At 57.5% G+C, this 27,538-nt stretch overlaps 1 protein-coding gene across 5 annotated transcripts in view; it reads left to right on the top strand.

The window, feature by feature from the left end:
* TRPM2 (transient receptor potential cation channel subfamily M member 2) overlaps positions 1-27,538 on the top strand; it is a 50,640-nt gene that overhangs the window by 8,737 nt on the left and 14,365 nt on the right. For 3 of the 5 annotated variants that reach the window (XM_060100384.1, XM_060100383.1, XM_060100386.1), the window contains 17 exons: positions 3,730-3,898; positions 5,344-5,524; positions 6,072-6,238; positions 7,828-8,008; positions 9,039-9,100; positions 10,224-10,424; positions 14,403-14,505; positions 16,660-16,781; positions 17,006-17,344; positions 19,387-19,524; positions 20,962-21,091; positions 21,280-21,425; positions 22,058-22,170; positions 22,591-22,804; positions 24,268-24,386; positions 24,890-25,022; positions 25,460-25,631. In XM_060100384.1, the coding sequence (XP_059956367.1) occupies positions 3,730-3,898; positions 5,344-5,524; positions 6,072-6,238; positions 7,828-8,008; positions 9,039-9,100; positions 10,224-10,424; positions 14,403-14,505; positions 16,660-16,781; positions 17,006-17,344; positions 19,387-19,524; positions 20,962-21,091; positions 21,280-21,425; positions 22,058-22,170; positions 22,591-22,804; positions 24,268-24,386; positions 24,890-25,022; positions 25,460-25,631 (2,690 nt within the window). The remainder of the gene's footprint in view (positions 1-3,729; positions 3,899-5,343; positions 5,525-6,071; positions 6,239-7,827; positions 8,009-9,038; positions 9,101-10,223; positions 10,425-14,402; positions 14,506-16,659; positions 16,782-17,005; positions 17,345-19,386; positions 19,525-20,961; positions 21,092-21,279; positions 21,426-22,057; positions 22,171-22,590; positions 22,805-24,267; positions 24,387-24,889; positions 25,023-25,459; positions 25,632-27,538) is intronic. The other 2 variants (XM_060100387.1, XM_060100388.1) reach the window with 2 other exon arrangements.

The raw sequence follows: 27,538 nt of genomic DNA, 5'->3' as shown, positions 1-27,538 counted from the left end.
CCTCCTTTCTCCCCGGGCGGTGGTAGGGGCGGACCCTCGCATCAGAGAAAGGGGCCACCGTGCTCCAGATGACGGCCTCAAGGCTGGCAACCTCTAAAGTACTTGGTGGTAATCAGAGTTCGAGTTCACACCGATTATCCTGACAGTGTGCAGAGAGGGCTTTGTGCTGAGGTCTACAGTTTTCGTTTTTAAAAATAGGTTTAGGGCTTCCCTGGTGGCGCAGTGGTTGGGAGTCCGCCTGCCGATGCAGGGGACGCGGGTTCGTGCCCCAGTCCGGGAAGATCCCACATGCCGCGGAGCGACTGGGCCCATGAGCCATGGCCGCTGAGCCTGCGCGTCTGGAGCTTGTGCTCCGCAACAGGAGAGGCCACAACAGTGAGAGGCCCGTGTACCGAAAAAAAAAAGGTTTATAAAAATAGCCTCAGAGGCGACTCGTTACACCCAAGCTTTCCATACAGGAATCACTGGTTCCAAAGCACTTTGAAGACGGTTACTGCGGAACCTGGGTCTGCTTGGCAGGGCTTCGGGGGCACCATCCGTCAAGCCTCTGCCCCCTCGTTTCCTCTGAATTCTGAGCCAGTAGAGAATCGTCCACAGGAGTCAGTGAGGCTTTGGGTACAGTTTGAGACGGAAACGGGGCTCCCTCCTCATTCGGTGTCTCTGTCCCGCTTTGAAGAAATGATGCATTTGGCTCTGAAACTTCCAGAAGCACCTTTCTCAGTATCAGGATCCACGCGAGGAGCAGCTACGGTGGTGGCAGGTGCAGCGGCCTGTCACTCCGACGTTGCTCTGAGTGTGTGTAACTCCTTCCCCATTTGTCCCGAGGGGCTGGCGGGGGTGCCCCACTTATGCCCACGTAGGCCATGAGTGCAGGAGGAAATTCTCTGATTATTCAATTTCTGGGTCAGCGGTCTCAGTGCAGTTTTCTGCTTTGTGTCCGGTTTGGGAATGCCACGTTGACTTAAGATCTAATCCCAGCGGGGAGAATGCTGAAAGAGAAGAGGGAAAAGGTCTGTTCTAGGCTAACTGTTAGAACCTATGAGAAAGTTTTGGGTAGCCTTGGGCCAAGCTGGAGTATGAACTCCCAAACGGGGCACTTTTTGTGATAACACCCTGGGCACAGCCCAGGACCCCAGCAACAGCATCACCGTCGGTGACCATGCACGTCTGGTTCCAGATCATCATAAAAGGGGTCCTCGTCCTGACCACCCTCTTCCCTGCCTCGGACGCAGCTCTCTCCTCCATAAGTGGAGGAGCCTACATGAGGTGCTCAGAGAGAGCCCTGTGAGTCTGCAAGTGACTTGAGTCCCTAGGGGTTGTAGAGGAAGGTGTACGGGGCATGCTGGGAGTTCCTTATGGCTGGCCCTGTGCTCCCAGCCCTGGGGCCCCAGGCCTGAGCAGTGGGACCAGGGGTAGCCAGGGACGTGCTTTGTGGGTGGAGAAAGGGCACCCAAGTGAACCCAGGAGACTGGGGTACAGGGTGGGCTGTGGCCCTCTTAACCCGTCCTTGGTTCGCTGCATGGTTAGTTAACCTGCACAAATTTTATAAATTATTTCCCATCTAGAACCTCATTTGGCCCTCACAAGTTTTGCAAGCTCGAGGTCAGACAATGTATTATTTTTCCCATTTAACGATTGAGAAGTTGAGAGTCAGAAGCCTCTATGGACAAACACTCTAAGCAGCAGGGAAACTTGTTTTCTCTCTCTGAGTCCAGTTGTGTTTCCCCCATGTCATCGGCTCAGGTTTCACCTGCTTTTGGACTTTTTTGGTTTGGTCTCATCTATTCTAGTCTTCTAGGTCACTTGTTACTAGCAAAAGCAGGACTCTAAGGAAATGTGTAGATTTCCGATTAAACAAGCTGTAAAGAACACAGCTGCTGTCTTCTCTCTCTCCTGCAACCCCAAAGAATAGCCGTAAAGGAATAAAGCGATTTCAAACCACGAAGACAAAGAAGGCAGGAGAGGAGGTGACAGTTGAAAAGCGGTAGCAGGGCGTTCTCTCTGGGGGACCACGTGTATCGTGCTAGCCCTGTGTCCAGAAGTTTCTGCTTGGGGCCTGCACCGTGTGCTTTTTAAACCTTTTTATTTTGAAATAAATATATATTTAGAGGAAGGTGCAAAGATACTACAGGTAGATCCCATGGTTCCACCAGTGGTTACACGGTCACCTCCTCTTCCCCACCACCTGTAACCCCTGGCAACCACTCATCTGCCCTCATCCCTATAACTGCTTCCTTTCCAGAATGTCACATAAATGGAGCCATACACTGTGTGATCTGTTGAGATTGGCTTTTTTCACTCAGCGGAATGCCTTTGACATCCATTCGAGTTGTGTGTGTTGGTAGTTGCCTCCTGTTTGCTGCCAAGGAGCAAAGTGGCTGCCATCACACTATTTGGAGTGAGGTTTTTGTGGACGGCAAATATGGGGTCTTATTTTTTTTTACCTACTCTGCCAGTCTCTGTTTTTTTTTTTTTTTTTTTTTTGTTGTTGTTGTTGTTTTTTGCGGTACGTGGGCCTCTCACTGCCGTGGCCTCTCCCGTTGCGGAGCACAGGCTCCGGACGCGCAGGCTCAGCGGCCATGGCTCATGGGCCCGGCCGCTCCATGGCATGTGGGATCTTCCCGGACCGGGGCACGAACCCATGTCCCCTGCATCGGCAGGCGGACTCTCAACCAGTGCGCCACCAGGGAAGCCCCAGTCTCTGTTTTTTTGATCAGTGTATTTAGAATGTTACATTTAATGTGACTATTGATATATTAGGACTTAAGTCTGCCACTGTATTTTCTTGTTTACATTTCTCTCCGTTTTTCTTTTCCTGCCTTTCTGTGCGTTACTTGAATAATTCTTAGAGTTCCATTTTGATTTATCTATGCTGTTTCTGACCGTATCTCTTTGCATAGCTTTTTTTTTTTTAGTGGTTGTTCCAGGTATTACGTTATATATCCACAACTCATCGCGTGTTACTGACATCTACTTACCTATTGATGTATCCAAAGCTCATCAGAGTCTTCTGGTGTTGACATTCACCAAGTTGAATGAAGTGTAGAAACAGTCCCACCTTTTACAACACTTTGCCCTTCCCCGTTTATAATATAATTATTTACAAAATTTCGTCCACATGCACTGAGAATTATGTTAGATCATGGTGCGATTTTTCTTCAACCATCACACATACTTCAGAAAATTCAAGAGGAGGGAAATGTGCTATATTCACCCATACTTTTATTCTTTCCATGTTCACTCTTCCTTTTTAATATTCCAAAATTCCTTCTTTTAACATTTCGTTTCTGTTTAGAGATGCTTCTCTAGCCAACCTGTTTGGGGTAGTTCTGTTGGTGACAAATTCCCTAGTTTTCTTTCATCTGAGAATGTCTTGACGTCCCTTTCATATGTGAAGGATATCTTTGCTCGATGTAGAATTCTGGGTTGGTAGTTTTTGAAAAAATGTCATGTCACTTCTTTCTGGCACTTGTTTCTGGCTCTGATTCAAAGTTAGTTGTTGGAATTATTTTCCCCTAATAGGTAGGGTATCATTTCTGACTTTCAAGATTTTTGTCTTTGTCTTTAGTTTTTAGAAGTTTGACGATTGTGTGTCTCTATCGGCTCTCGGCTGGGGCACCTCGTTCACCCTGCTGGGCCTCCAGTCCTGACCCCTCTGGGCCTCCTCTGACACCCGCAGTGGGGCAGGGGCAGGCGCTGGTCACCCCTGGTGACCGAGTGGCTTTGCAGGAAGGTGGTGTGTGAGTGCGGCTACACGCGTGAACAGCACTTGGAGGAGGCCACCAGGCCCCACGCCTTCCAGGGCAAGGAGTGGGATCCGAAAAAGCACGTCCAGGAGATGCCAACAGATGCCTTTGGTGACATCGTCTTCACGGGCTTGGGCCAGAAGGTGGGAAAGGTTGGTTTCCATGACTCTGTTGCTCTTACTGTGGACCAGAGCCCACTGTGGATGACAGAGGTGGCTGGGACTCCCTGGGGTGGGAGTGGGAGGCTGGCGGAAACCCGGGGCGGAGCCCACCTGCCCAGCGCTGAGGGCGGAGTGGGTGGGGCTCTCATGGCAAACAGAGACACACAGTGCCCTCAGGGAGCAGGCAGGGCTGCTGCCGGTGCTCTGTAGGGTGTGGGCAGGGTGGCCTGGATGGCTTTTGTCACTGCCAGGAGGGAGTGGGCGGGGCGGGGAGCGAGGGCAGTGGGGAGGACCTCGATGATGGGGTGAGACCCAGGAGCAGAGACGAGAGTCCTGCCAGCGGTGGGGCGGGGTCCCAGGCCTGCCCAGGAACACAGGGCCGGGGTGGGCAGCAGCCGGAGGCCCAGGCCCCCTGGGCTCCCAGCTGCTGCAGATTCAGAGGGATCACTGGAGCAGCAGCATCTCCAAGCAGATGTTCGGACCCCACCCCAGACTTGCGGAATCAGAGGCCCAGCCACCCCAGTTTTAACCAGACTTCTGGAGGATTCCGTGGCAGCTCTTGGGCCGCACTGTCCTGGAGGGTCTGGTGTAGCCACTTATTTCTGTGCTGGGGTTCTGGGACCTTGAGCTTCTTGTTAGCCGGGTGTGACCTTCCCCCTCGACGACTCTGAGTCACTGAGACGCTGCCCACTTGGCCAAAGAGGCTGAACGAGGAGGGTCGGGCTGGGGTGGGCACCGGCCCCAAGCCCTGCCCCTCGTGAGCCAGTGTCGGTGCGATGCCAGGCCCCTCCAGGCGCAGCTGGCTTAATCTGAGAGGGGCGTCCTCTGCGGAGCGTTGGTGGGAGTGGGGAGGGAGGAGGCGGTCTTCTGCAGCGTGGGGGCAGGGCAGGTGGCAGCAGCCGGTCAGACCCTGCGGGGGGCGATGGCGGGCGTGGCCTTCCAGGGAGACTGGAATCGGCCACGGGGCTCAGGCTGGGGGTGCTCCCAAAACAGGGGCCAGGGGCTGGTCTCCTCTGGGCAGCCTCCCTTCCCTGCCCCTGCCTCCCCCTTCCCTCAATCAGTGTCCTGCTCGGGTGCGGCCACTTTTTTTTTTTTTTTTTTTCTTTTTGCGGTACGCGGGCCTCTCACTGTTGTGGCCTCTCCCGTTGCGGAGCACAGGCTCCGGACGCGCAGGCCCAGCGGCCATGGCTCACGGGCCCAGCCGCTCCGCGGCATATGGGATCCTCCCAGACCGGGGCACGAACCCGTATCCCCTGCATCGGCAGGCGGACTCTCAACCACTGGGTGCGGCCACTTTTACTCGCTGGGTCTGGACCGGGGTGTGAGCATCCAGCCGCCCAGCTGGGACTCTCAGAAACTGCTGGTGCAGGAGGGCTGGCTTCTGGGGCGAGCGTGGCCGCTCACTGACCCTCTGGGGTCTTCTGACCTCCACGCAGTACGTCCGCCTGTCCCAGGACACACCGTCCAGCCTGATTTACCACCTCATGACCCAGCACTGGGGCCTGGACGTCCCCAACCTTCTCATCTCCGTGACGGGCGGGGCCAAGGACTTCAACATGAAGCCCAGGCTGAAGAGCGTCTTCCGAAGAGGCCTGGTCAAGGTGGCCCAGACCACAGGTAGCACCGGGGCTAGAGGGACCAGGGCCCAGACCACAGGAGGGGCTCAGGCCCGGGAGTGATGGGCGGGAGGGAGGGTCCCTGGGAGGCCAAGTCGGGGCCTCGGGGGTCACCGAGGCGAGGCCCGGGCCAGGGTGGGTGTGTCCGGTCAGACTCACCCGCCCTGTGTGCTGCTGTGCTTGGCTTGCGCAGGGCAGCAGATGCAGCTCTGCTTGGCTCTCCACTAGTGATGCTTTGAAACAGACACATTCAGAGGCAGTTCTGAGATGCCGTGCTCCCAAGAGCGGGACAGAGAGAGGCATCAGGGAGGTGGGGAGAGAGGGCAGGGCCTGCAGGCAGCGACGGGGTCCTGTCCCGTCCCCGCCCCGCCTGAGCAACGTGGGGAACCGCAGCTCCCAGCTGCTGCAGGAGGACGCGATCGTGGCGGGGCTTCCCTGAGGAGGCCCTGGTTTGGGGTAGCGGGTCTGCAGCCGTGGGGCAGTGAGCACCGGAGACGCACAGGGCGTAGGCGTCGGGCGTGTGCGTGGCAGGGCCCTCTCCTTCCCAGGGGCCTGGATTATCACCGGGGGGTCCCACACGGGCGTGATGAAGCAGGTGGGAGAGGCGGTGCGGGACTTCAGCCTGAGCAGCAGCTACAACGAAGGGGAAGTGGTCACCATCGGAATCGCCACGTGGGGCACCTTGCATAAGCGGGAGAGCCTGATCCACCCCACGGTGAGCTGGTGGCTGCTCCCGGGGCGGGCGGGGGTGGGGCGCAGCAGGGAGGCCGAGGTGGGTGTAGGACCTTAGCGGGTGCTCAGCGGACAGGCCACCACCTGGGCAGCAGGGTAAACGCAGTGTGGAGGGGAGTGGCTGGACAGGGACACAGGAGACCCAGGCTCAAGCCCCCACGCCGTGGACCCTGGTGACCCCAGATGAGTAGCTACCTCGGTTGGACTCTGGTTTCCTCCCTTGAGATCACGGGATGGGTCCACACAAGAGTCTCTGGAGCCGCCACTGGTTGGGGGCTCCTCCCGACGCCTCCCTGATGAGAAATGGACTTTGCAGAAGGCGGTAGCTTGGCCGGGAGCACACAGCCAGTGAGCATCTGGGTTGTCAGACTCCAGGGCCTGGCCTTCTAGCCCAAGGGTCGACAACACTCTGGTTCCCCTACTGAAGACCGAGCCTTCCTGCGTCCGTTCACCTGGGTGCAGCCCTGAGAAGCGATTGCTTAAACATGGGGATGTGAGTGGAAAAGGTCATTCGGTTCATTTAGTAAGATTTTGGAGGACAGTAGATGTGACATAATGAGCACATGTCCACCTAATTCACGGAGTCAGGAAAGTTTGGGGGAAACACTGGCCCCAAACAAAAGTCTCCTTCACTTGCTGAGGAGACGTTATTATAACAGGCCCGCGAGGGCTGATTTATGAACGAGCCCTTGCCCTTCCCGGCCGGTGGCGGCATGCCTTCGCTTCCTGGGGAGAGCATCCTCTGGAAGGTGATTCCTTGTGTCCGTCACAGACGCTTGTCATCAGGCCAGTCTGCCCCTCGGCCCTTGTCCTTTTGTGTCAGCGTCACAGATGTGCTTAGTGGACGGGACCGGTTCTGTCTTGAATGCTTGTTACACGGAGTGGAAATCTGAGGCCACGGGAGGCTGGCTGACTTCCAAGATCACTCTGCACTTTTCTCCCCGTTTCGAGCTCAGAAGACTTCCTGCGACACCACCCGCCTTCCTCTGTGGATGCCAGGGGCCGTGGGCGCGGGTCCGGCAGCCACCCCTCCTGGATCTGGGTCCTGGGGCTGCGGGGACAAATGACCACAGAGCTGGTGGCTTAAAGCCACAGAAGTGTACTCTCTGACATTTCTGGACACCAGCACTCCAAGACCAGTACCACCCGGCCAAAATCGGGATGTGAGCAGGGCCAGGCTCCCTCCAGAGACTGGGGGGGAGAAGCTATTCCCTGCCTCTTCCAGCTGCTGGGGGCTGCTGCTTTCCCTGGTTTGTGGCCGCATCACTCCAGTCTCCGCCTCTTGGTCACATGGCCCCCTCCTCTTCCTCTGCACCCTCTTCGAAGGACACCTGTCATGGCAGTTAGGACCCACCTGGATGATCCAGGTTCATCTTCCCATGCTAAGATCCTCAGCTTCATCACATCCGCAAAGACCCTTTCTCCCAATGAGGGAACATTCACAGGTTCCAGGCATTAGAGCCTGATATCTTGGCGGGGGGGTCACTTATCCAGCCGGATGGAGCTCCTGCTCTTGGTGGGAAAGATGTACAGCTTTCCGCCTGTCCGTGCCCACCTCTTCTCCATCCCCAGGGCGGCTTTCCAGCTGAGTACATCATGGATGAGGACGGCCAAGGGCACTTGACCTGTCTGGACAGCAACCACTCCCACTTCATCCTTGTGGACGACGGGACCCATGGCCGCTACGGCGTCGAGATTCCCCTGAGGACGAAGCTAGAGAAGTTCATATCGGAGCAGACCAAGGAAAGGGGAGGTGAGCGAGGCACGCTTTCCAGGGTGCTCGGGGGGAGAGGCGAGCAGGCTGGTCCAGGTGTCTGGGGCTCCGCTGGCCATGACCAGGACATTCGACAGGAGGGGTGCTGGGGGGCGTGGTCAGAACACACCTGGATGTCTGTACACTTGTTCAGGGGTTCATCTTCTTGCGTCCCTTTTAACCAGCAGAGGGAAGGTTCCGGCAGGCACTGAGGTCATGGCATCCTGCGGTCACTTTACATCACAAACGCCTCAGTTCAGAAGTCAGAGCGTGCAGCAGTCAAAGCTTGGACCTTGACATCTCTTCCCTTGTGGGTGGGATGGGATGGATTCTGGGGTGTTGGGAGATCAGATACACAGGATTTTGCACACGATTTGCAGGTTGGTTGGACACCTTTGAGCCGAGGTTTTCAAGTTTCATTGCACATCAGGGGTCCCCAGAGTGTGGGTTCACCCCCAGGGTCTCTGATTCACAGGTCCAGGTAGTGAGGACTTGCATCTCTAAGTCCCCAGGGGACACGGATGCTGCTGGCCTGGGGACCACACCTGGAGAACTTGTTTTGACCAAGAGAAGCTGGGTGGGGAGTGTTGGGGGCGTGTGAGTGTGTGGGGATGGCGAGACCATGTGGGCTCTTGGAAAGAATGTTTGCTTCCCAAGGAAAGATGTTTCTAGAATCTTCACAAGCCCTCCTGGTTGCCAGGCTGGATGAAAGGCTGAGGGTGGGGCTGGCTGGCCAGAGGATGGAGTTGCGATGCTGTACTCCCGCGCCATGCATGGTGCCCGCTGGCTTGACGTGTCCCCAGCCCTGCCCAGATTCGAGGCGCCACGAGAGGGCTTCAGGGAAAAACAGGCTGGTTGCAGTGGCCAGCCGGGCAGAGCAGACCAGCTGGGGGAGCCCTGGGTGCTGAGGATGGTCTACAGCCCTCGCTTTCCCTCCACCCCAGAAAGGGACAGGAGTGCTCTCGGTTAGGCTGCAGCTGGCGGGGGTGGGGGCCCACGATCCTAAACTGGGCTCTGTGCTTCGTCCTAGGTGTGGCCATCAAAATTCCCATCGTCTGCGTGGTGCTGGAGGGGGGACCCGGCACACTGCACGTGAGTCCTGGCCGGGGGGGGGGCGGGGGTGTGCTCTTGGGGGTCCAGTCCTGCTGCGGGTGGGACGACTGCCCCAAGTGCTGTCACCAGCTCCCCAGGGGTGTCATCAGCAAGAGGAGACAGGGATCCTGTCTGCTGGGTGGGGGGGTCGGAGCCCCTTGAGTGGCCCTGTGCAGGAGGGGTGCTCTGACTTTGGCCCTGGGGCTTGACCTGCACAGAAGAAAGAGGGGCTCCAGAGGGGACTGGGGCAAGGGTAGAGCCCATGCCCCCCCTCCAGGACCCCCGAGCAGCCCAGGGGGGTTTCTGCAGCTCTGCACCCCGACTCCCGGGCAGGCTTCTCCAAGTGCAGCCCTCGGCTCCCCCTCAGCCCCGTGGGACCAGCAGCTAAATGTAAAGCAGGATCCTCAGTGGCTTTGACGTGCTGCGGTGGACCTTTGTTCAGATCCCACTCTCTGGCGTGGGGTGGGCCTCCCTTGTGGAACGCGGCCCAACTTGACCTCTGCTGTAGTAACACACGACGACATTACAGCCTGCAGATTTGGGGCAAGAGCATGACGTTCTGTTTATGGGATCATCGAAAGTCTCTGTTTATGTTTAGTAACCACAGGAGGTCAACACAGGATCCTGGGGTCCCTGGGAGGACGGGATGCGTCTGGTCCCCACTCCCACCACGGCTCTCCTGCAGCATCGCCCAGACGGCTTCCTCGGGCCCAGAGCAGGGTGTCCTTCCTGCTGGGGTAGAACCCCTTCCTCAGGTTGCTCACCCTGGGGCTCCGGGGGTCTCCCTCGATGTCCTGGTTAACGAGGGGGCGGAACTCTGGCAGTGCCCCCTCCTTCTGGAGACGGTGCTCGCGTCCACACATCAAAGGGTGGAAGCATCCAAACCTTTTGTGACAGTGGTGTTGAGCGATAGGCCTGAAGGAGGTGGTGTATCGAGTGTGTTTCCCACGTATATCAGGATTAGCCATTTTCCTCTCTGAGCAGTGGGATGCTACCAAGCAAATGCCTTCTGTAAACTTCGCAGTAGCCAGACGTTAACACTGTTTGAGCATCTCTGTATTAGAAGGTGCCCGTGCGAGTGAGGTGTCAGGTCCCGGGCTCACGGTCAGCCCCTGTGTTGCAGACCATCTACAATGCCATCACCAACGGCACCCCATGCGTGATCGTGGAGGGTTCGGGACGAGTGGCTGACGTCATTGCCCAGGTGGCCAGCCTGCCCATCTCCGAGATCACCATCTCCCTGATTCAGCAGAAGCTGGACCTGTTCTTCCAGGAGATGTTCGAGACCTTCACCGAAAGCAGGATTGTGGAGTGGACCAAAAAGGTGAGGCACACGGGCACGTCAGTCACCAGGCGTGGACCTGCAGCCAGTAAGTTAGACGCTGTCAGCCTGGTAAGCGGGACCAGGACACGCCAAAACCAGACACGGAGACCCCAGCGGGCCTGGGGCGGGCACGGGAGTGATCTGCAGAAGGTGGGGGCTGTGAGCCCGGAAGGCAGTGGGCCCAGGGCAGGTGGGAAGCCCTCGGCTGAGGCAGCAAGCTGTCCTCAGGGAGGACGTGCTCAGCCTCTAGCCTGCAGAACTCCGGGCCTGGGCCGGTACCGCAGGGCATGAGGCACGGCCGTCCCGGGGAGAGGACCTTGCTGCACTGGGCGGGCAGGAGGCTGGTGCTGAGGCCCTGGGGGCGGCAGAGGGGTGGGGAGCCCAGATTCCGGCAGAGGGGCGCTGCCAGGTGATGGCAGTGGGTGGCAGGGTCCAGACCAGCCTCCAGACCTGGTGACCTCAACGCCACTGGGGAGATTAATGGAGACCTTCTGGGGTCAGCAAGGCGGGCAGACGTGCCAGATGGGGGCCCATGCGTGGTTCCGGGAACCGTGTGGTGATCTGGGGGCTGCTTCACGTGCACCCTTAGATAGAGACGTCAGTGGCCCGGGCCCATCCTGGGACCAGTGTTCTGGGGGACCCCCCCTCAATCTCCAGGGGGTTTGGAGACTTGAGACCTGGGAGGGAGCTAGTTACGCCCCAAACGGGCATCCTTTCTGCCCTGTGGGCAGGAGGTACTGAGTGGAAGCACAGGGAGTTGGGGACGTGACCCTGCGGTGACAAGTCCAGAGAGAGACCATTGGAAGGGCGGCCTCAGCTTTACTTCATGTGCCTGCCTGTCCTCTCTCTGTCTTTGTTTTGTAATAATTTTAGATTTGTGGAAAAGCAGCACAGGTAGTGGAGGGTTTCTGTCCACCCTTCACCCAACTCTACTGCTGTCAACACCCTACATAAGCCTGGTGCATTTATCAGAACCTAGAAGTGAACTCTGGTTCATCCCCGTTGACCAAACTCAGGCTGTTTGGATGTCATGTTGATCTACTAGTGGCCTTTTTCTGTGCCAGAATCCGAACCATTAGCTTGGTCTCTTCATTGTCTTTTTCTTTCTTTCTTTTGTTTGTTTTAAGTGTGACATTTTCTAACTAGCCCACCGGATTCCAAAGATTTTCTGGAACATCATCATATGAAGTGGATGAAAGTGGGCTGCTCTGGTTGTGGGGTGGGCTGGGGGCTCTGGGGTCTCACTTTCTGCCCATCCCCTCAACTCCTGAGCCTTGAGCCTTGTGGGTGCTCCCACCCCCAAGAGCTCTGGTTTGGGCCCTTCTCCTGACCCAGGGAGACCATGGCTGTTACAGCCCAGGACCATAATTGCCCTACATTTCAGTATTTTTGCTTTAAAGTGAATTGGTATTTGCTCTTTCACAGCTACAGTGGGAGATAACACTGGTTACAGATGGGTGTAGACTTTGCTAGCATCCCTTATAGACAGGGTCCTCGGTGGACCGGGGTGGGGAGTGGGGGAATAGCGCAGGAATGCACATACGGAAGTCTCTCCAGGTCCTGAAAAGAAGGAATTTCTCTCTCACATACTCTGAGGCTGTTTGGCTCAGTTGGGTGATCTGGGGCATTTGGAATGGGCCTCAGAATTGGCCGTCTCCCCATTCCAGATTTCGGGGGCCCTGGTGAGCTCTGCAGAGGGACCCTAACCCATGGCCATGGCCCCAGGCTCCAAGGTGGGTAGGTGTGAAGGAGAGCGCTGGCTGAGCCCTGATCACCCACGAAGCCCTTGGCCAGCGGAGAACCCCCGCACCTGCGGCCCCTGTGGTCCTGCCGACCCTGCTGTCCGGCCGCACTCTGAGCCCCGGGGGCAGGGGCTCCCCCGCCCCGAGGTCGCCTGACCTCTATTTCCTGACAGGATTCTTTGTGGGATGGGGGCAGTCAGTGCCTCTCTGACCCTCGGTTTCCCCAACAAGTTGGGGCTGACAAAGCAGTGAGGGTCTGTGACTTTCATCCAGCTCCGTGGATGCTAAAGCCAGGCTGTAAAAACTCATGGAAATTCAGTTTTAAGTGCCTGACATGTGCTTTTCAGGGCACGTCTGTGGAGCAGCTTAGCTCCCACCGTATCCAATTTCGGGCCACGTGGACGGTCTGTGCCCACCAGCCAAAGACCTCGGGGAGGGCTGGGACCCTGGATGGGGGCTGGGGAGGAGGAGGGCAGCGGGCCTGCTCCGAGGGGAGCCGGGCGGTTTTTGTGGGCGGCACAGTGACCCTGTTCTTGTCTGTCTTATTGTGGCCTCAGAGGACCTCCTTAGAAGCCAATGTTCTGTGAGATTGTTTTTGCTGTTGGCGTCAGCTCGGCTGCCAATGGAGATGGCGGGGATTGGCTGGCCGGCTCTGTGGCCTTTCCTCAGTCTGTAAATTATTCAGGCAACTCTCAGAAGTGGATCTAACCTGCCAAGGTTTAAAGGGGCCTGTGTTTTCAATCCCTTGCCAGGTAGAGGCCTGAGAGTGGTGTTTCATACACACCAGTCTCAAGCCAGGGGGTTGCCCTCAGTGGTTGTTCTCGTCCAGTGGGGAGAGGACCCCCAGAGCCGTGATCACTGATTCACTCCACAAACCTCAGGGCTAGTCTGCCCCATGGCAGGTGCTTGGATGTGGCCCTTGGCGGATGTGGACGCCTGCCCTGGGGGTCTCGTTGCCAGCCCGCGGCCAGCACCACATAGCTGGGGTCGGAGGAGTTGCTGGCCCTCTCTCAGCAATCCCATTTTCTTATCTGAAAAATAGGGGTAATTGGTACTTAAACTCAGAGGATGGAGCAAGGTCACCTGGGAGAGTGCTAAGTGGTTGGTCGGCACATACACACTGACAGTAGCTACTTCATCCTGTGAATGAAAGCAAGGGTTAAATCCCAGAGCGATTTTAGCTGGAAGATGGGATTGGGGTTGGGGAGAGACACCAGGGGTATTTTGGAGTTGACATGAAAGCTGGACCCCGAGGGATTAGGGAGGTTGGGGTCTTAGAGGTGGAGGTGGGGTGTGCAGGGCGCCCTCTAAGTGGGAGCAGTCTGTACAGAAGTGGGAGCTGCACAGCCAGGCTGCGAGAGGAGGTGGGAAGGCAGGCGGGGCGGCCCGGAGCTGGGGGAGGAGCCTGAAGCTTTGGGGGTGTGGGGAACTAGTGGATGGCTCCCCCCGCCCCGGTCTCAGGGTGAAGGGTTCAAGGCGGGGCAGATACTGGTGGCAGACACGGCAGCTGAGAGATGATAGATAAGATAGGGGACAGCTAGATAGACAGGTGATAGGCAATAGATGATAGGTAGATAGATAAAATAGATAGATAATAGATAACTAGATAGATTGGAAGGGTGGGTAGGTAGCTAGGTGTATAGGTAAGTAGGTAGATAGATACATAGGTAGGTGGGGCAACTAGCTAAATAGATACATAGGGTGGGTAGGTAGATATATAGAAGGGTAGGTAGGTAGGTAGGATAGGTAAGTAGGTAGACAAGTGGGTAGGGTGAACAGGTAGGTACATAGATACATACACACACATACCTACATACATACATGCATACGCGCACAGACTGATGGATAGCTAGCTAGGTAGGTAGATGATTGGATGGACGAGAGGATGGATGGATGGACGGACAGGTAGGTGGGTAGGTCCGCCCCCAGGCAGGAGGACCCGGGGAGAAGTCTTCAGTTAAGTGATGCTGAGTGTCGATCAGTGACCGATCAGTGAGGTGAAGATTCTTTACACTTGGGCTGTGTTTTCCACCCCACAGGCCACTCGCAAACACCGTGTGTTTGGTCCTCATGCATCTTTCATCTTCACCGTCTGGGGCGGGGGGGCGGGGGGGCCCTGGCTACACAAGCAGTTAGGACTCCTGCCTGGGGCTCTGGCTCCGTGTCCAGGGCCTTGGTTCTGAGGGTGCCCTTTGGGGAGGCGGGAGGCACCTCACGTGGGGACGGTCTTTTGCAGATCCAGGACATCGTCCGGAGGCGGCAGCTGCTCACTGTGTTCCGGGAAGGCAAGGATGGCCAGCAGGACGTGGATGTGGCCATCCTGCAGGCCTTGTTGAAGGGTGAGGGTCAGGCAAAGTGGGGGCAAGGGGGAGGGGCCGGCTGAGGGTTCAGGACCCTGAGTCCTAGCCTAGAGGAGCCAGAAGTGCCACCTGTGGGCAGATGCGCTGGTCAGAGGGCAGCTGGTGGTGGACCTCGCCAGGCCTACCTCATGCTCCCCCTGGGCAGGTGGGTGCCCACCACCAGTGTTGGGGTACAGGCTCTTTTCTCAGCTTACCTTCTTCCCTGAAATCTGAGTGCAGCCTGCACTGATTTACCCCTTAGTGGTCGTCATAGTTTCTCACAAAATTCTAGCATAGAAAGAAAGAACCTTGGACGTCTGCTCCTGTCTCCCCACGGTCTGTCTCCTGTTTAACTCCTCGCCCCCAGCGCAGGGCGGAGTGCAAACGCAGGGGTCCTCACGACCGATAGAGCTCTCGACCGACTTCTGCTCCGTAGTCTGGCCTCTGCCCTCCAGCCCGTTCTCCCCGGGCCCACACTTCACTCTTCCCTCTTCTCCCACTTCTTGTGGGGGACGGAAGCCAGTGCTTCCCTGCCCTCCCGCCGGGGTTGACATGGCTGAGACATCCCTGGTGCCCAGAAGCCTTTGCTCTGCGCTGAGCAGCCCCTCACCCTGGAGGGACACCAGCCCCAGGCCAGCCCTGATGGCAGAGCAGGAGGCTGTCGTAGCAGAGGATCGGCTTTCACTCCATTTCCGTGCATCCATCCACACTCCATGGATGCGGGTCTGGACTCTTCATCCTCACCCACACTTGGTACTGTCAGTCTTTGAAGCTGTAGCCCTCCTGGCGGCTACGAAGGGAGACCTCGGTGTGGTTTGGAGTTGCGTCTCCCTGAGCTTCTTGGCCGTCTGTGTTGCATCTTGGGGAAATGTCTGTCAGATCTTTTGTCTGCGTTTATTTGGTTCTTTGTCTTCTTATTTTTGAGACGTATGAGTTCTTGATATATTCTCATACAAATCCTGTGTTGGATATATGTGTTGGGCATATTTTCTCTTGGTTCATGATTTTTCATGGTTTTCTTGGTTCTTGTTTTTTTTTTTAATAAATTTATTTATTTTATTATTTTTGGCTGCGTTGGGTTTTTGTTGCTGCACACGGGCTTTCTCTAGTAGCGGCGAGCGGAGGCTACTCTTCCTTGCAGTGCACGGGCTTCTCATTGCGGTGGCTTCTCTTGTTGTGGAGCACGGGCTCTAGGCGCGCGGGCTTCGGTAGTTGCGGCACACGGGCTCGGTAGTTGTGGCTCGCGGGCTCTAGAGCGCAGGCTCAGTAGTTGTGGCGCACGGGCTTAGTTGCACTGCAGCATGTGGGATCTTCCCGGACCAGGGCTCGAACCCATGTCCCCTGCATTGGCAGGTGGATTCTTAACCCCTGTGCCACCAGGGAAGCCCCTCATGGTCTGCTTTTATATGTCCTTTGAGGTGTCTTTGGAGAGCAGAAGGCTTATCTTTTAACACATTTTAGTTTACTAATTCTTTTCTTCATGATTCATGTTCTTTGCATCCCAAGAAATCTTTTCCTTCCCCACAGTTGCAAATATTTTCATCTGTTTCATTGTGGAAGCTCTATAGCCACAGCTTTTATATTTAGGTTTATGATCTGCCTCAGGTTACTTTATCTGTGTGGTGTGAGGTAAGGGTCAAAGTTCTTTTTTCTTTTTCCCCAAATAACAACCCATGTTTTAAAATGTTAACCTAGCAAGAGCAGAAACTAGTTGGGCAAAATACTTGCCCTGAGAACCTGGGTGAGGTGGTGGTTTTGCAAACAGGGCAAAGGAAGGAAATGTGATGGCCTTTTGGTCCAACTTTTGAGTGTGAATCTGAAATGCCTGCCTTTCAGAGACCCGTGTCTAGTTTACACTTAGGGTGGGGGCTTGACCAGGAGCTGGGGACAGAGTGGAGGGCTGGGGTGAGTGGGAGTGTTGACAGAAACCCAGAGATTCTCTGATTCTACCACTGAAAGGAAAAGGGATTTTATAAGGGTGCATGCAGGGGAAGGGTGGGGGATGGCGGTGATTTTGTGACCGAGCACCTTATCTGTTCAATTAAAATGATGGAGACGGGTTGGTGACACACCCCTCCCTCTCTGACTTTGTTAGATGGGGAGTGGCTTGGAGGCCCAGATCAAAGCCCCTGACGCGTGTGCTTTTACCTGCAGCCTCTCGGAGCCACGACCACTTTGGCCACGAGAACTGGGACCACCAGCTGAAGTTAGCAGTGGCGTGGAACCGCGTGGACATCGCCCGGAGCGAGATCTTCACGGACGAGCGTCAGTGGAAGGTGAGGCCGCAGGGGGTGCCCTGGGGAGGGGCTTGCCAGGCCTCGGAACAAGGGCAGGCCCTGAGGTGGCCTCGTCCAGACACCAGCTCTGCCCTCAGTGAGGGCGGCTGGCACGTCTCCTCCTCCCAAGACGGGAGACGCCGGCATCCCCGTCTCAGGGGCACTGAGATAAGGGTTATGCGGGGCGATGACCACATGCACGGCCCCCCACGGCCCCCTCTCAGCCCTCAGAGCTGTACCCCATGATGACGGCCGCCCTCATCTCCAACAAGCCCGAGTTCGTGAAGCTCTTCCTGGAGAACGGGGTGCGGCTGAAGGAGTTCGTCACGTGGGACACCCTGCTCTACCTGTACGAGAACCTGGAGCCCACCTGCCTGTTCCACTACAAGCTGCACAAGGCGCTGGCCGAGGAGCCCGAGCGCCCGGTGCCCCGTGTGCAGATGCACCACGTGGCGCAGGTGCTGCGGGAGCTGCTGGGGGACTCCACGCAGCCGCTGTACCCGCGGCCCCGCTCCAGCGACCGCCCGCGCCTCCTGCTTGCTGTACCCAACCTCAAGCTCAGCGTGAGTGCTGGCTGCGTGCTGTGCGCACCGCTGTGTCCTCGGACCTTTGAAACACGGGCTTTAGTTCTCACTGGGAAAGTCAGCTTGGGCTGCCGTGCCACAGATGGGGCGGCTTACACAACAGGCGTCTTCTTCTCCTTGCCCTGGAGGCTGGAGTCAAGGTCACTGTGTCGGCGGGTGGGCTTCTGGTGAGGTCTCTCCTCCTGGCCTGCAGGGGACCACCCATCTTCTTACCCTGCCCTCACACGGCCTGTCCTCAGTGTGTCTGGTACCGTTTCCTCTTCTCCAAGGAACACCGGTCCTGTTGGACCAGCACCCCACTCTCATGACCTCATTTCACCTTGATCACATGCTTGAAAGTCCATCTCCAAATACAGTCACATTAGGGGATGGGGCTTCAACATATGAAATGTGGGGGACACAGTTCAGTCCATAACTCTCCCTTTCTGAAGACCCTCCCCTGTGCCCTGTACCCCGAGCCCTGCTCACAGGTGTAATCGGTGTCTGTGTAGCCAGGTCAGCATCTCCCACTCGTATCTGTGTGAGATGCATGTGTGTTGCAACAACAGGACAGGGGCTTTTCTAGTCGCATCCTTATTTGATGGGAATCCCGCAGCCTCTCAACATTAAGTACAACGCTGGTGTTCGTGTGTGTGTTTATGTGAGGGAGCCTCTTCTTCCGACTTACTAAGTTTTTACAAACGAAGCCTCAGTGCCGATCTTTGTCAGATGCCTTTTGAGGAGTTGAACTGCTCTTTGACCTATGAATTTGGTGAATTATAGGTCGTTATCATTTTTTGATTCCCGTTTTGAATCTCAACTCGATTGCAGGGTAACATGTATTTAATATGGTGTTGGAGTCCCAATATTTTTAGGGTTTTTGCATCAGAATGTTTAAGTCTTTAATTGTAGTTTTATTTCGGGGGGGTTATATTTGTCAGGTTCTGGTATCAATTTTATGTTAGCTTTGTAAAAACATTGGGAAGCCTTCTTTCTCTGCCCTGGAACAGTTTATGTGGCTGGAGTTCACTGCTTCTTACAAGCTTGACAGACTCCCCTAGGAGTCCATCAGGGCCCGGTGCCTTTTTGAGTAACTGATAACTTTCTCATTTTCTTTCCTGATGGTCCCAATGTTTAGGTTTTCTGTCTGTTCTGAGATCATATTTGATTTTGTTTTTTTCCTGCTAGGAAATTATCCACTTCCTTCAGGTTTGCAAATCTGTCCATTGTCCTGTGTGAGCTATTCCTGACCCCTGAGAATGATGGGGCTGTGGCTTGGTTTTATATATTTACAGTTCTGCCTTTCTTGATTCCACTGTGTTTAAGATGTCCAGTTGGAATGTGCTCAAGTGGAAGCTCACACAGACCCATGTCTGTAATTTAAGAAGATGAACTAATTTTTCTTTTTTTATAAAGATGAGTCTTCAGGCGATTTCTAAAATCACTTAAAGAAAGTGCAATTTCGTGTGTGATGTGGGAAATGTGTTCTTTGCTTCTGGGAATTGTTTCCAGACTGTCTGAGGATGTGTTTATTTACTGATGGGCCAGGAAGCCTTGGTTCTCGTATCACTGTAGGTTGAGTATGTCTGGGGTCAGGGCCTTCCCACTCACACGTGGCTTTGTCTGTCTGGTGTTTCTTGCTGACCTTCTCTGCAGGAGACATGGTGTAGGTTCCCTTGAGGAGCTCACAGCATGAATCTATTAACAGACTCTGTGTTAGAATTTTACTTCATAGAAAAAGGCTTTGCTGCCAGCAGATAAGAGTAGGAAGCATTGGGGCGCCTGGCTAGCAACAAGGGTCTACAAATATTGGTGTGGGAGGTAACTGGGTATTGCACTTTTTGGGTGTGTCTTCATGTCTCCAGAGTGGTGCTTTAAAAACCCCAGTGTGCATGAGAAAGATTTGGGTGTTGTTGGAAATGCAGTTTGCAGGGCTTATCCTCCAGGGACGGTGGGGCTGAGCTCAGGACCCTCAATAGGCCCCAGGGTTCTGATGCTCGTGGGGCCCTAGGTGAGGGCTCTAACTGTCCGCTGCTCACCAGGTGCAGGGAGTGAGTCTCCGGTCCCTGTACAAGCGTTCATCAGGCCACGTTGCCTTCACCGTGGACCCTGTCCGTGATCTTCTCATTTGGGCCATCATCCAGAACCGCCGGGAGCTGGCAGAAATCATCTGGGCTCAGGTACCCAGACCCGCTTCCTGGCACGCATGGCTATGGGTGGACCAGTGACAGGGCTCTAGCTGGGGCTCCTGACCAGAGAGCCAACCGCAAGGGGTGGGTAAGTAGCACAGGGCCATGCAGGGAGGGCAGTGGGTGTCCACAACACCAGAAGGAGCTCAGGGTGTCCAGGGCTGGAGGACAGAGAGCTTGGCCCTAGGCGCTAGGCAAGAGGAGAGTTTTTAGAAAGCAGTGCCACACAATCTCCTCCTGGGGTCTGTCTGGGCCAAGGCCCACCTGGCACACACACCAAGCAGGCCAGGCCACCCTCTGTGACCCACACATTCTGGTGGTCAGCGCACGTGCTGTGCCCCCCACCCTGCCCCCCCCAGTCAGTAGACTCTGCAGGCAAATTCCATCCCCGGAGGGGCGGCCTCTCTTTCCATTGATGGTTGGGGGTCTCAGACTCAATCTGTTACTAAGAGGGGTGCTTCCCAGGTGCCACTGCCCTGAGCTGTTGGCGGGCCATCTGGGACAGCTGGCCTGTCGGCTCCTAGTCCCTGGGCCTGTGTGCGGCTTCATCACCCGCTGCGGGGGACTTGCCGGGGAGCTCCCTGAGAAACAGGGCACTGCAGGCCCAAGTCTTCCTGTGTGGTTTTCCTTTAGTTCAAGCTGACTCTCCTCGTAACGGGAAAGTAAAGTTCTGTAATTTTCTCTCAGAGACGCCCCGCTTTTAGGTGCTGGCATTTCCAGGCTGCTCTCAAGAGCCTGCTCCCCCCAGGGTCCCAGCAGAGGCTCTGGTGGCTCCCCGCTTCTCCGTAGTTCTGGGAGGTTTGCCCTCGCACAAGGTGCTTGGGGGAGGGGGTCGACAACAGAGCCGGGCCTGATGGTGGCCTCAGGTATGCCCCTTGGGGCTCAGGGGACAGAAAAGCTAAACTCGGATTTCCAGGCTCTGACACCAACCCCTCGCCTGGGCTGGCACTGCCCTCAGACGCAGCGCCTCCGGGCTGAGCTTTGAGACCCTCCGTGAGATTTTCTTGGCCCCCACTCTGGTGCCTGGGACTGGCAGTGCCCCCGAGGCAGGGCACCCTGGGTTTGGACAGGGACGTGCGAGGGCCTGGTCCCCACCTTCCACCTTCAGGGTGCTCCACGCGTGAGGGGAGCCGTGGGCCTCACGCTGGCAGGGCTGTGCTAGCGCCAGTGTCCAGTCCACGTTCTGGGGAGGCAAGTGGGCCGCCTGGTAAGCGGACCACTCCCAGCGGCCCGTGCAGGAAACTGGCCACCAGCAGGCCTTACCTGTGATCTGGGTGAGCCCAGTGGTTTATATGGAAGGATCCACAAGGACTTGCTCCACAGCCTGTGCTCTCTCGGGGCCTCTGCTCTCATCACCCTGGGCGGTGTGTCAGGGGTTCCCGGGGCCGCACCATCCAGGTGCTCACGGTGGCTTCCCCTGGTGCCCAGAGCCAGGACTGCATCGCTGCGGCCTTGGCCTGCAGCAAGATCCTGAAGGAGCTGTCCAAGGAGGAGGAGGACACGGACAGCTTGGAGGAGATGCTGGTGCTCGCTGACGAGTATGAGCAGAGAGCCATCGGTGAGTTCCTGGGGCCGCGGCCTCCGACCTGGGCTCAGCTCCTCGTGGGTCGCCCTGGGGCCCTCGCGCCGAGTCTCAGCGCCATCCCTGTTCAGGCTGTGTCATCTGGAGAGGCCATGCTCTGACACTGTCCTTGGCTGTCACTGCCGGGGACTCGGCTGCTGTGACGTGGGCTCCCTCCCACCCAGGGGTCTTCACCGAGTGCTACCGGAAAGATGAGGAGAGAGCTCAGAAGCTGCTGGTCCGCGTGTCGGAGGCCTGGGGCAAGACCACCTGCCTGCAGCTGGCCCTGGAGGCCAAGGACATGAAGTTTGTGTCTCACGGGGGCATCCAGGTGACCTTCCAGAAACACCTGCCGCACTGCTGCAGGGGCAGGCGTGGCCTCCCTCTCACACAGACAGCACAGGAGGTCCCCATGTGGGAGCCCCCCGCAGGCCCCCAGGAGGTCCCAGGGGCAGGACTCGGACGCCCACCCCCTCTGCCTGGGGCCTCGGAGGGGTACGTGGCGGGGGCAGGGCACCCTCTTGGAGCAGCGAGTGCAGGGTCCTCGGTGACGTAGCACGCGTGGCACCCGGTGTCCCCCGGAACCCTGGCGCTTCCTGGGGGCACAGCCTCCTGCTGTCACCATGTCTGCAGCACTGTCGTGCGCCGGCCGTGCTGGATCCCGGGGACGTGGCGGGGAGGGGGTTCTGTCCACACACCCCCACCCCCAGAGAGAGCTCAGAGGGGCCAGCTGGTGAGAGACGGGGAGACAGAAGTCCTGGGCTTGAGCCCTGCTCTCCGCCCCTTCTGTCCTTGAGAGCTGGCCCTGCCCTGCCCACAGGGAGCCTCTTCCTCGGCCGGGAGATGACAGGGCCTGTGCTGAGCTGCCACCGCAGCGTGCAGTCACTCCTCCTGGGGACCTCAGGGAGCACGGGGTCGGGGGTGGGGGACGCCCGTCGCCCTGACCGGCCCCTGTGTCCGCAGGCCTTCCTGACCAAGGTGTGGTGGGGTCAGCTCTGCGTGGACAACGGGCTCTGGCAGCTGGCCCTGTGCATGCTGGCCTTCCCGCTGCTCTACACGGGCCTCATTTCCTTCAGGTGCCAGCCTGGCTGCGGGCGGGGGCTGGGGGCTGGGGGCTCGGGGGCCCGAACCTTCCATCCCAAACGCCCTCTCTCGGGGACCCTCACCGCTGCCACTGATCCCAGGATGGAGGGGACTCACGCCTGGGGGAGGGCCCGCCTGGGCGGAGACCTGCTCTCCCCCAGTACCCGCAGGGGGCCGAGCGCCGGCCCGCCCGCCCCATCCACCGTGGCCTGAGTATTTTGTTACAGCCCGAAAGGAATCCGAGGGCCCTTTGGGGACCCCTCCGTGGGGCCGTCTGGCTGAGCCCCCGCTGAAGCCATGCGTGCAGGGGCAGCGGCCGCGTGCGGGTCCTGGGCCCCCCTTCTGTGCGCGGGGGCCCGCGGGGGCCGTCAGGCACCTCACGGCCGCGGCCCCCACCCCGCGTCTGCCCGCAGGGACAGGCGGCTGCAGGCCGGGGGCGGCCTGGCCCGCGTCCGCGCCTTCTTCAGCGCGCCCGTGGTCGTCTTCCACCTGAACGTCCTCTCCTACTTCGCCTTCCTCTGCCTGTTCGCCTACGTGCTCATGGTGGACTTCCAGCCCCGGCCCTCGGGCTGTGAGTGCCTCATCTACCTCTGGCTCAGCTCCCTGGTGTGCGAGGAGCTGCGGCAGGTGGGGCCCGGCCCGGCCCCAGCCCCACCCACGGACCCTCCCGCCCCCGGGCAGCTCCCTGCGCTCGGGCGCTTTCTCCCGGTGGCCCTTGGCCCGGGGCCATCCCCGGCGAGACTCACGGGGCCGCTGAGAGCCGGGCAGGGCCCCTCGGAAAGGGCGGCCTGCGGTCCATCAGCCACACCGGCCCTTTCCCCTCCTCCACCTGGCCACCCCTCCCCAGGCGCTGCTTTTTGCTTGAAACCCTCTCTGACCACCCCGAACGGGGTGCCCTCACCACGTGGCCTCCTGGACTTGGGGGGCGTGTGAGACCCCAGCTACGCTGTGAAGGGCACTGCAAAGTGGGGGGTCCCGAGACCACTCTTGGGTTTGGTAATTCTCCAGAAGCACCCCCAGCGCCCTGAGGCGGCAGCTGGTGGTCACGGGCGAATGACCGTCCGCACAGGAGGCCACAGCTTAACATCGGCCGAGGGTCGGGGTGCACGGCAGCGTCTGTCCAAGGATTCTGGACACAGAGCTCCTGTTGCCCCCTCCCCTCGGTGGGCAGGGTGTTTCCTGGGGCTCGGTCAGGTGCTGAGGGGTGGCCCACCCCAGTGTCCAGCCCCTCTGGAGGCCAAGCTGGTCCTGCGTGGTCCAGGCCCTGTCCTGAGTCCCGTCGTGAGACGACCTGGTGAACAAAGACCCCTTCTGGGCTCGGAGGCCTCCTCGGGTGCCCGGAGCAGAGGGAAAGGCTGATCCCCACAGCTTGTCCGCCCCGCCCCCCACCACACTGTCCCCACCTGCCGGTACCTGGAGGCAGCCCATGAACGTGACCCTCAGCTGGTGTGGGGAGGGGCCGGCCGCTGAGAGACGCCCACTCAGACTCGTCCCTGCTCTCTGAACTTGGCATCCACGAGCCCCAAGATCCAGCCAGCTTAGCTCACATGCGTCAACACCACCGCCTGCGGGGGACCCTAGGGCACTGTCAGGGTCCCCAGGAAGGAGGTGCAGGGTGGGCAGCCAGGCCTGGGGCCGCGCTGGCTCTGTGGGCCTCGCCTCGTCCCACACGGCCTCCTGCAGCAGAAGCCCCGGGTCCCTGGGCCCCGGCCTCACCGCAGGCAGCCCCAGGACAGAGGGCAGCCCCTTCTCCCGGAGTCTGCCTAGCGGTGCCAGGAAGGGGACCCGGCTGCTCCCGTGGGGCCACCTGCCCCACGCACCCAGCTGCTGGGCTCCGGGTTGGGGACTCCCGCGGGGCAGGCCAAGCAGGGCTGCGGTCCCTCCACCGTCTCTCCCTCCTCTGGGGGCCGCTGCAGGGGGCGGGGAGCACGCCCTGTGGGAGGGGAGCTGGCCCCTGACACCTTCGCTTGAGGCTGGGGCCAGCGGAGGCCACGTGTCCTGCCCGCGGCCCCTCCCCAGGAAGCCGTGGTTTGCTGGTTGCTGGGGCAGTGAGATGCATAATACGCCGGGCCCACCGTGTCCCCTCCCAGCTCTTCTACGACCCGGACGAGTGTGGCCTGATGAAGATGGCGCTCCTGTACTTCAGCGACTTCTGGAATAAGCTGGACATCTGTGCCATCCTGCTCTTCATCGCGGGGCTGACCTGCCGGTGAGCAGCCTCCCCGTGTGGTGCCCATCCCATCCATCCCGTCTGAGGCAGCCGCCCCACAGGGCTGGCTCTGGATGAGGCCACAGGCCAGGGCCCCCCCGCGGGGCTCAGCTCCTCTCTGGACGCATCTGTCCCGAGGGTGCCCTGCCCCCGCCCGGGGACAGTGAGGGAACCAGGGTGGAGACTCGGGGCTCTGTCACTGCGGGTAGCTGCCGGGTGTGTGCGCCTGCATCCCAGCCTGGGGCTCGGACCTCTCCACTGCCTGTCAAGGCTGCGCATGTCTGCCCTGCCATGACCCGCTTTCTCCACCAGGCGAGACTGCCCAGCCCAGCCTTCTGGTTCCCGTTGGGCTTCTGGACTCTCCTGGAGGCTCTGCCCCTGAGCTCACACCCAGCTTTAGTACTTTGGGGTCCCGGGGTTGCCCCTGGACTGGGGCAGGTGCACAGGAGGCTGGGCCCAGGCCCTGGGGCGGCCAGCTGAGGCCCCTGCTTCTGCCCAGCCAGGCTCATCCCCTCGCTGCTGTACCCCGGGCGCATCATCCTGTCCCTGGACTTCATCATGTTCTGCTTGCGGCTGATGCACATTTTCACCATCAGCAAGACGCTGGGGCCCAAGATCATCATCGTGAAGCGGATGGTAAGGGGATGAGGGGCCTCTGATGTCAGTTGCAAGTGAGGCGCCCCAGGGCTTCAGCACACCCCGTTAGATCCCCAGTCCCTGCCTTGCCCCTTGGGCTCCCACCCCCGGGCACGCCCATCTCAGGTCTTTGCCTGTATGTTGCCTCCTCCAGGCAGCCTTGCCTGATCTCCACAGCTCATTCCTGATCCCGGTTACAGCTCCTATCACTCCCCTCCTGGTCATGGTCACGTTGGACCCTTCCTGCACTTCAGGGGGTGCCCAGCACACATTTGGGGTGTTGGGGCAGCCCCAGGGCTGTTCCCCCGGAGCTCCTGGCTCTAGGCGTCCATGCCATGGGCGTCGATGGAGTCCCCCTCCGCTGCAGGGCACACAGGAGCCCACCTGTGGGCAGTGCGGGTGTGGGGCTGCAGCCTGGTGTCTCCCTGTCCCCGCAGATGAAGGATGTCTTCTTTTTCCTCTTCCTGTTGGCCGTGTGGGTCGTGTCCTTCGGGGTGGCCAAGCAGGCCATCCTCATCCACAATGAGAGGCGGGTGGAGTGGATCTTCCGGGGGGTCGTCTACCACTCGTATCTCACCATCTTCGGGCAGATCCCGGCCTACATCGACGGTACGATGGGCCCTGACAGCCTTGGGAAAGGAGGGGCCAGCCCAGCAGGGGTCCTGCAAGCTCACAGAAGTGGGGGAGGGAGGGCCCAGGGGCCGTGGCTCCTGCAGTGCCTGTGGCCGAAAGAGACAGGTACACGCTGGGTCCAGCTGAGCAGGGAGGACGCCAGCTGGCAGAGCCTGAGCCGTACCTCACAGCTTCGGGGAGATGGGGCCCTGGGGCAACAGCTGACCCCCACCCCCACCCCAGCATTAAATGCTGCCCTGTTCCCTGTGTTCCTCCCACTGCAGTCAGAAATAAGTCCTCCTTCTCTGGACACAGAGAACAGTCTCTGTGTACTGAGTTTGTTCTCTTGAACAGCTTCATTAAGATTTAATTCGCATTACCGTAAAGCTCAGTGATATCAAGTGTCCGCTGCAGTGGTTTTTCGTATATTTACAGAATCTAATTTTAGAACATTGGCATCACCCCAAAGAGACACCCCGTGCCCATTAGTAGTCCCCCCCCTTCCCCCTTCCCCTCAACCGTAGGTGACCTCTAATGGGCTTTCTGTCTCTATAGCACTTGCGTTTTCTGGACATTTCATATAAAGTGGATCATGCAATACACAGTCTCTTGTGTCTTGCTTCTTTTTTTTTTTTAAGGTTTAATTTTTATAGTCAGCGCATGATGTACATTTTACCATGACCTAATAAAACCACACATGCGTGAGTATAACTGAACAAACGTTTGACACATAATACTGCGTCTTGCTTCTTTTTCTTAGCATAATGTTTTCAGGAGTCGTGCGTATAGTGGGTCTGTGTCAGCATTGACTTCCTTTTTGTTGCCAAATAACATTCCATTGGATGGATTTGCCATGTTCTGTTTATCCATCCATAAGCTGGTGAACATTTGAGTTGTTTCTACTTTTTGGCTCTTATGACTAATGTTTTCTATACATTTTTGTGTGGACACGTTGTCGTTTCTTTTGGATGTATACCTGGGAGTGGAATGGCTGGGTCACATGGTACATCTGTGTTTAACTTTTTGAGAAGCTGCCCAACTGTTTCCCACAGCCGCTGCACCAGCAATGTATGAGGTTCCAATCTCTCCACATTCTCGCCAACACTTGCTATTATCTGTCTTTTTTGATTCTAGCCACCCTGCCGGGCAGGAAGTGTATCTCACTGTGGTTTGATTTGCACTTCCCTGATGGCCAATGCTGTTGAGCATCTCCTCATGTGATTACCGAGCCATCTTCTTTGGAAAAATATCTGCTTCTGTCCTTTGCCCATTTTTCAAGTGGGTATTGGTCTTTTCATCGAGTTGTAAGAGTTCCTTACATATGGTTACCAGTCCCTTATCATATATATGATGTGCAAGTATATTCTCCATCCTGTGGGTTGTCTTTTCACTTGCTTTATGTTGTCCTTTGAAACACAGAAGCTTTCAGTTCTGTTGAAGCTCAGCTTGTCACAATCTCTTTGATCATTTGTGCTTTCGGTGTCATACCGAAGAACACGCTGCCCAAGCCAAGGTCAGGAAGACTTATGCCTATGGTGTTATTCTAAAAGTGTTATAGCTTTAGCACCTACTCTTGGCCTTTGATCTATTTAGATTAATTTTGTATGCAATGTAAGAGTCATTCTTTTACAGCAAGCATTCAGTAGTTCCAGCACCCTTTGTTGAAAAGACTGTTCTTTCCCCATTGAATTGTCTTGGCACCCTTGTCAAAAATCAATTGACCATGAATGAAAGCGTTTATCTCTAGGCTCTCCGTTCTATTCCACTGATCTATGTGCCTACCCTTGTGCCAATACCACAGTCCTGGCTAGTATAGCTTTGCAGTAAGTTTTAAAATCAGGAAGCGTGAGTCTTTCAACTTTGTTCTTTTTTCAGGATTGTTTTGGCCTCTGGGTCCTTGGGTC

Source organism: Mesoplodon densirostris, chromosome 5 (assembly GCF_025265405.1).
Source record: "Mesoplodon densirostris isolate mMesDen1 chromosome 5, mMesDen1 primary haplotype, whole genome shotgun sequence".
NCBI classification, from domain to species: Eukaryota; Metazoa; Chordata; class Mammalia; order Artiodactyla; family Ziphiidae; genus Mesoplodon; species Mesoplodon densirostris.
Note: the sequence above shows the minus strand (reverse complement) of the source record. Positions and strands in the feature narration are given on the sequence as shown.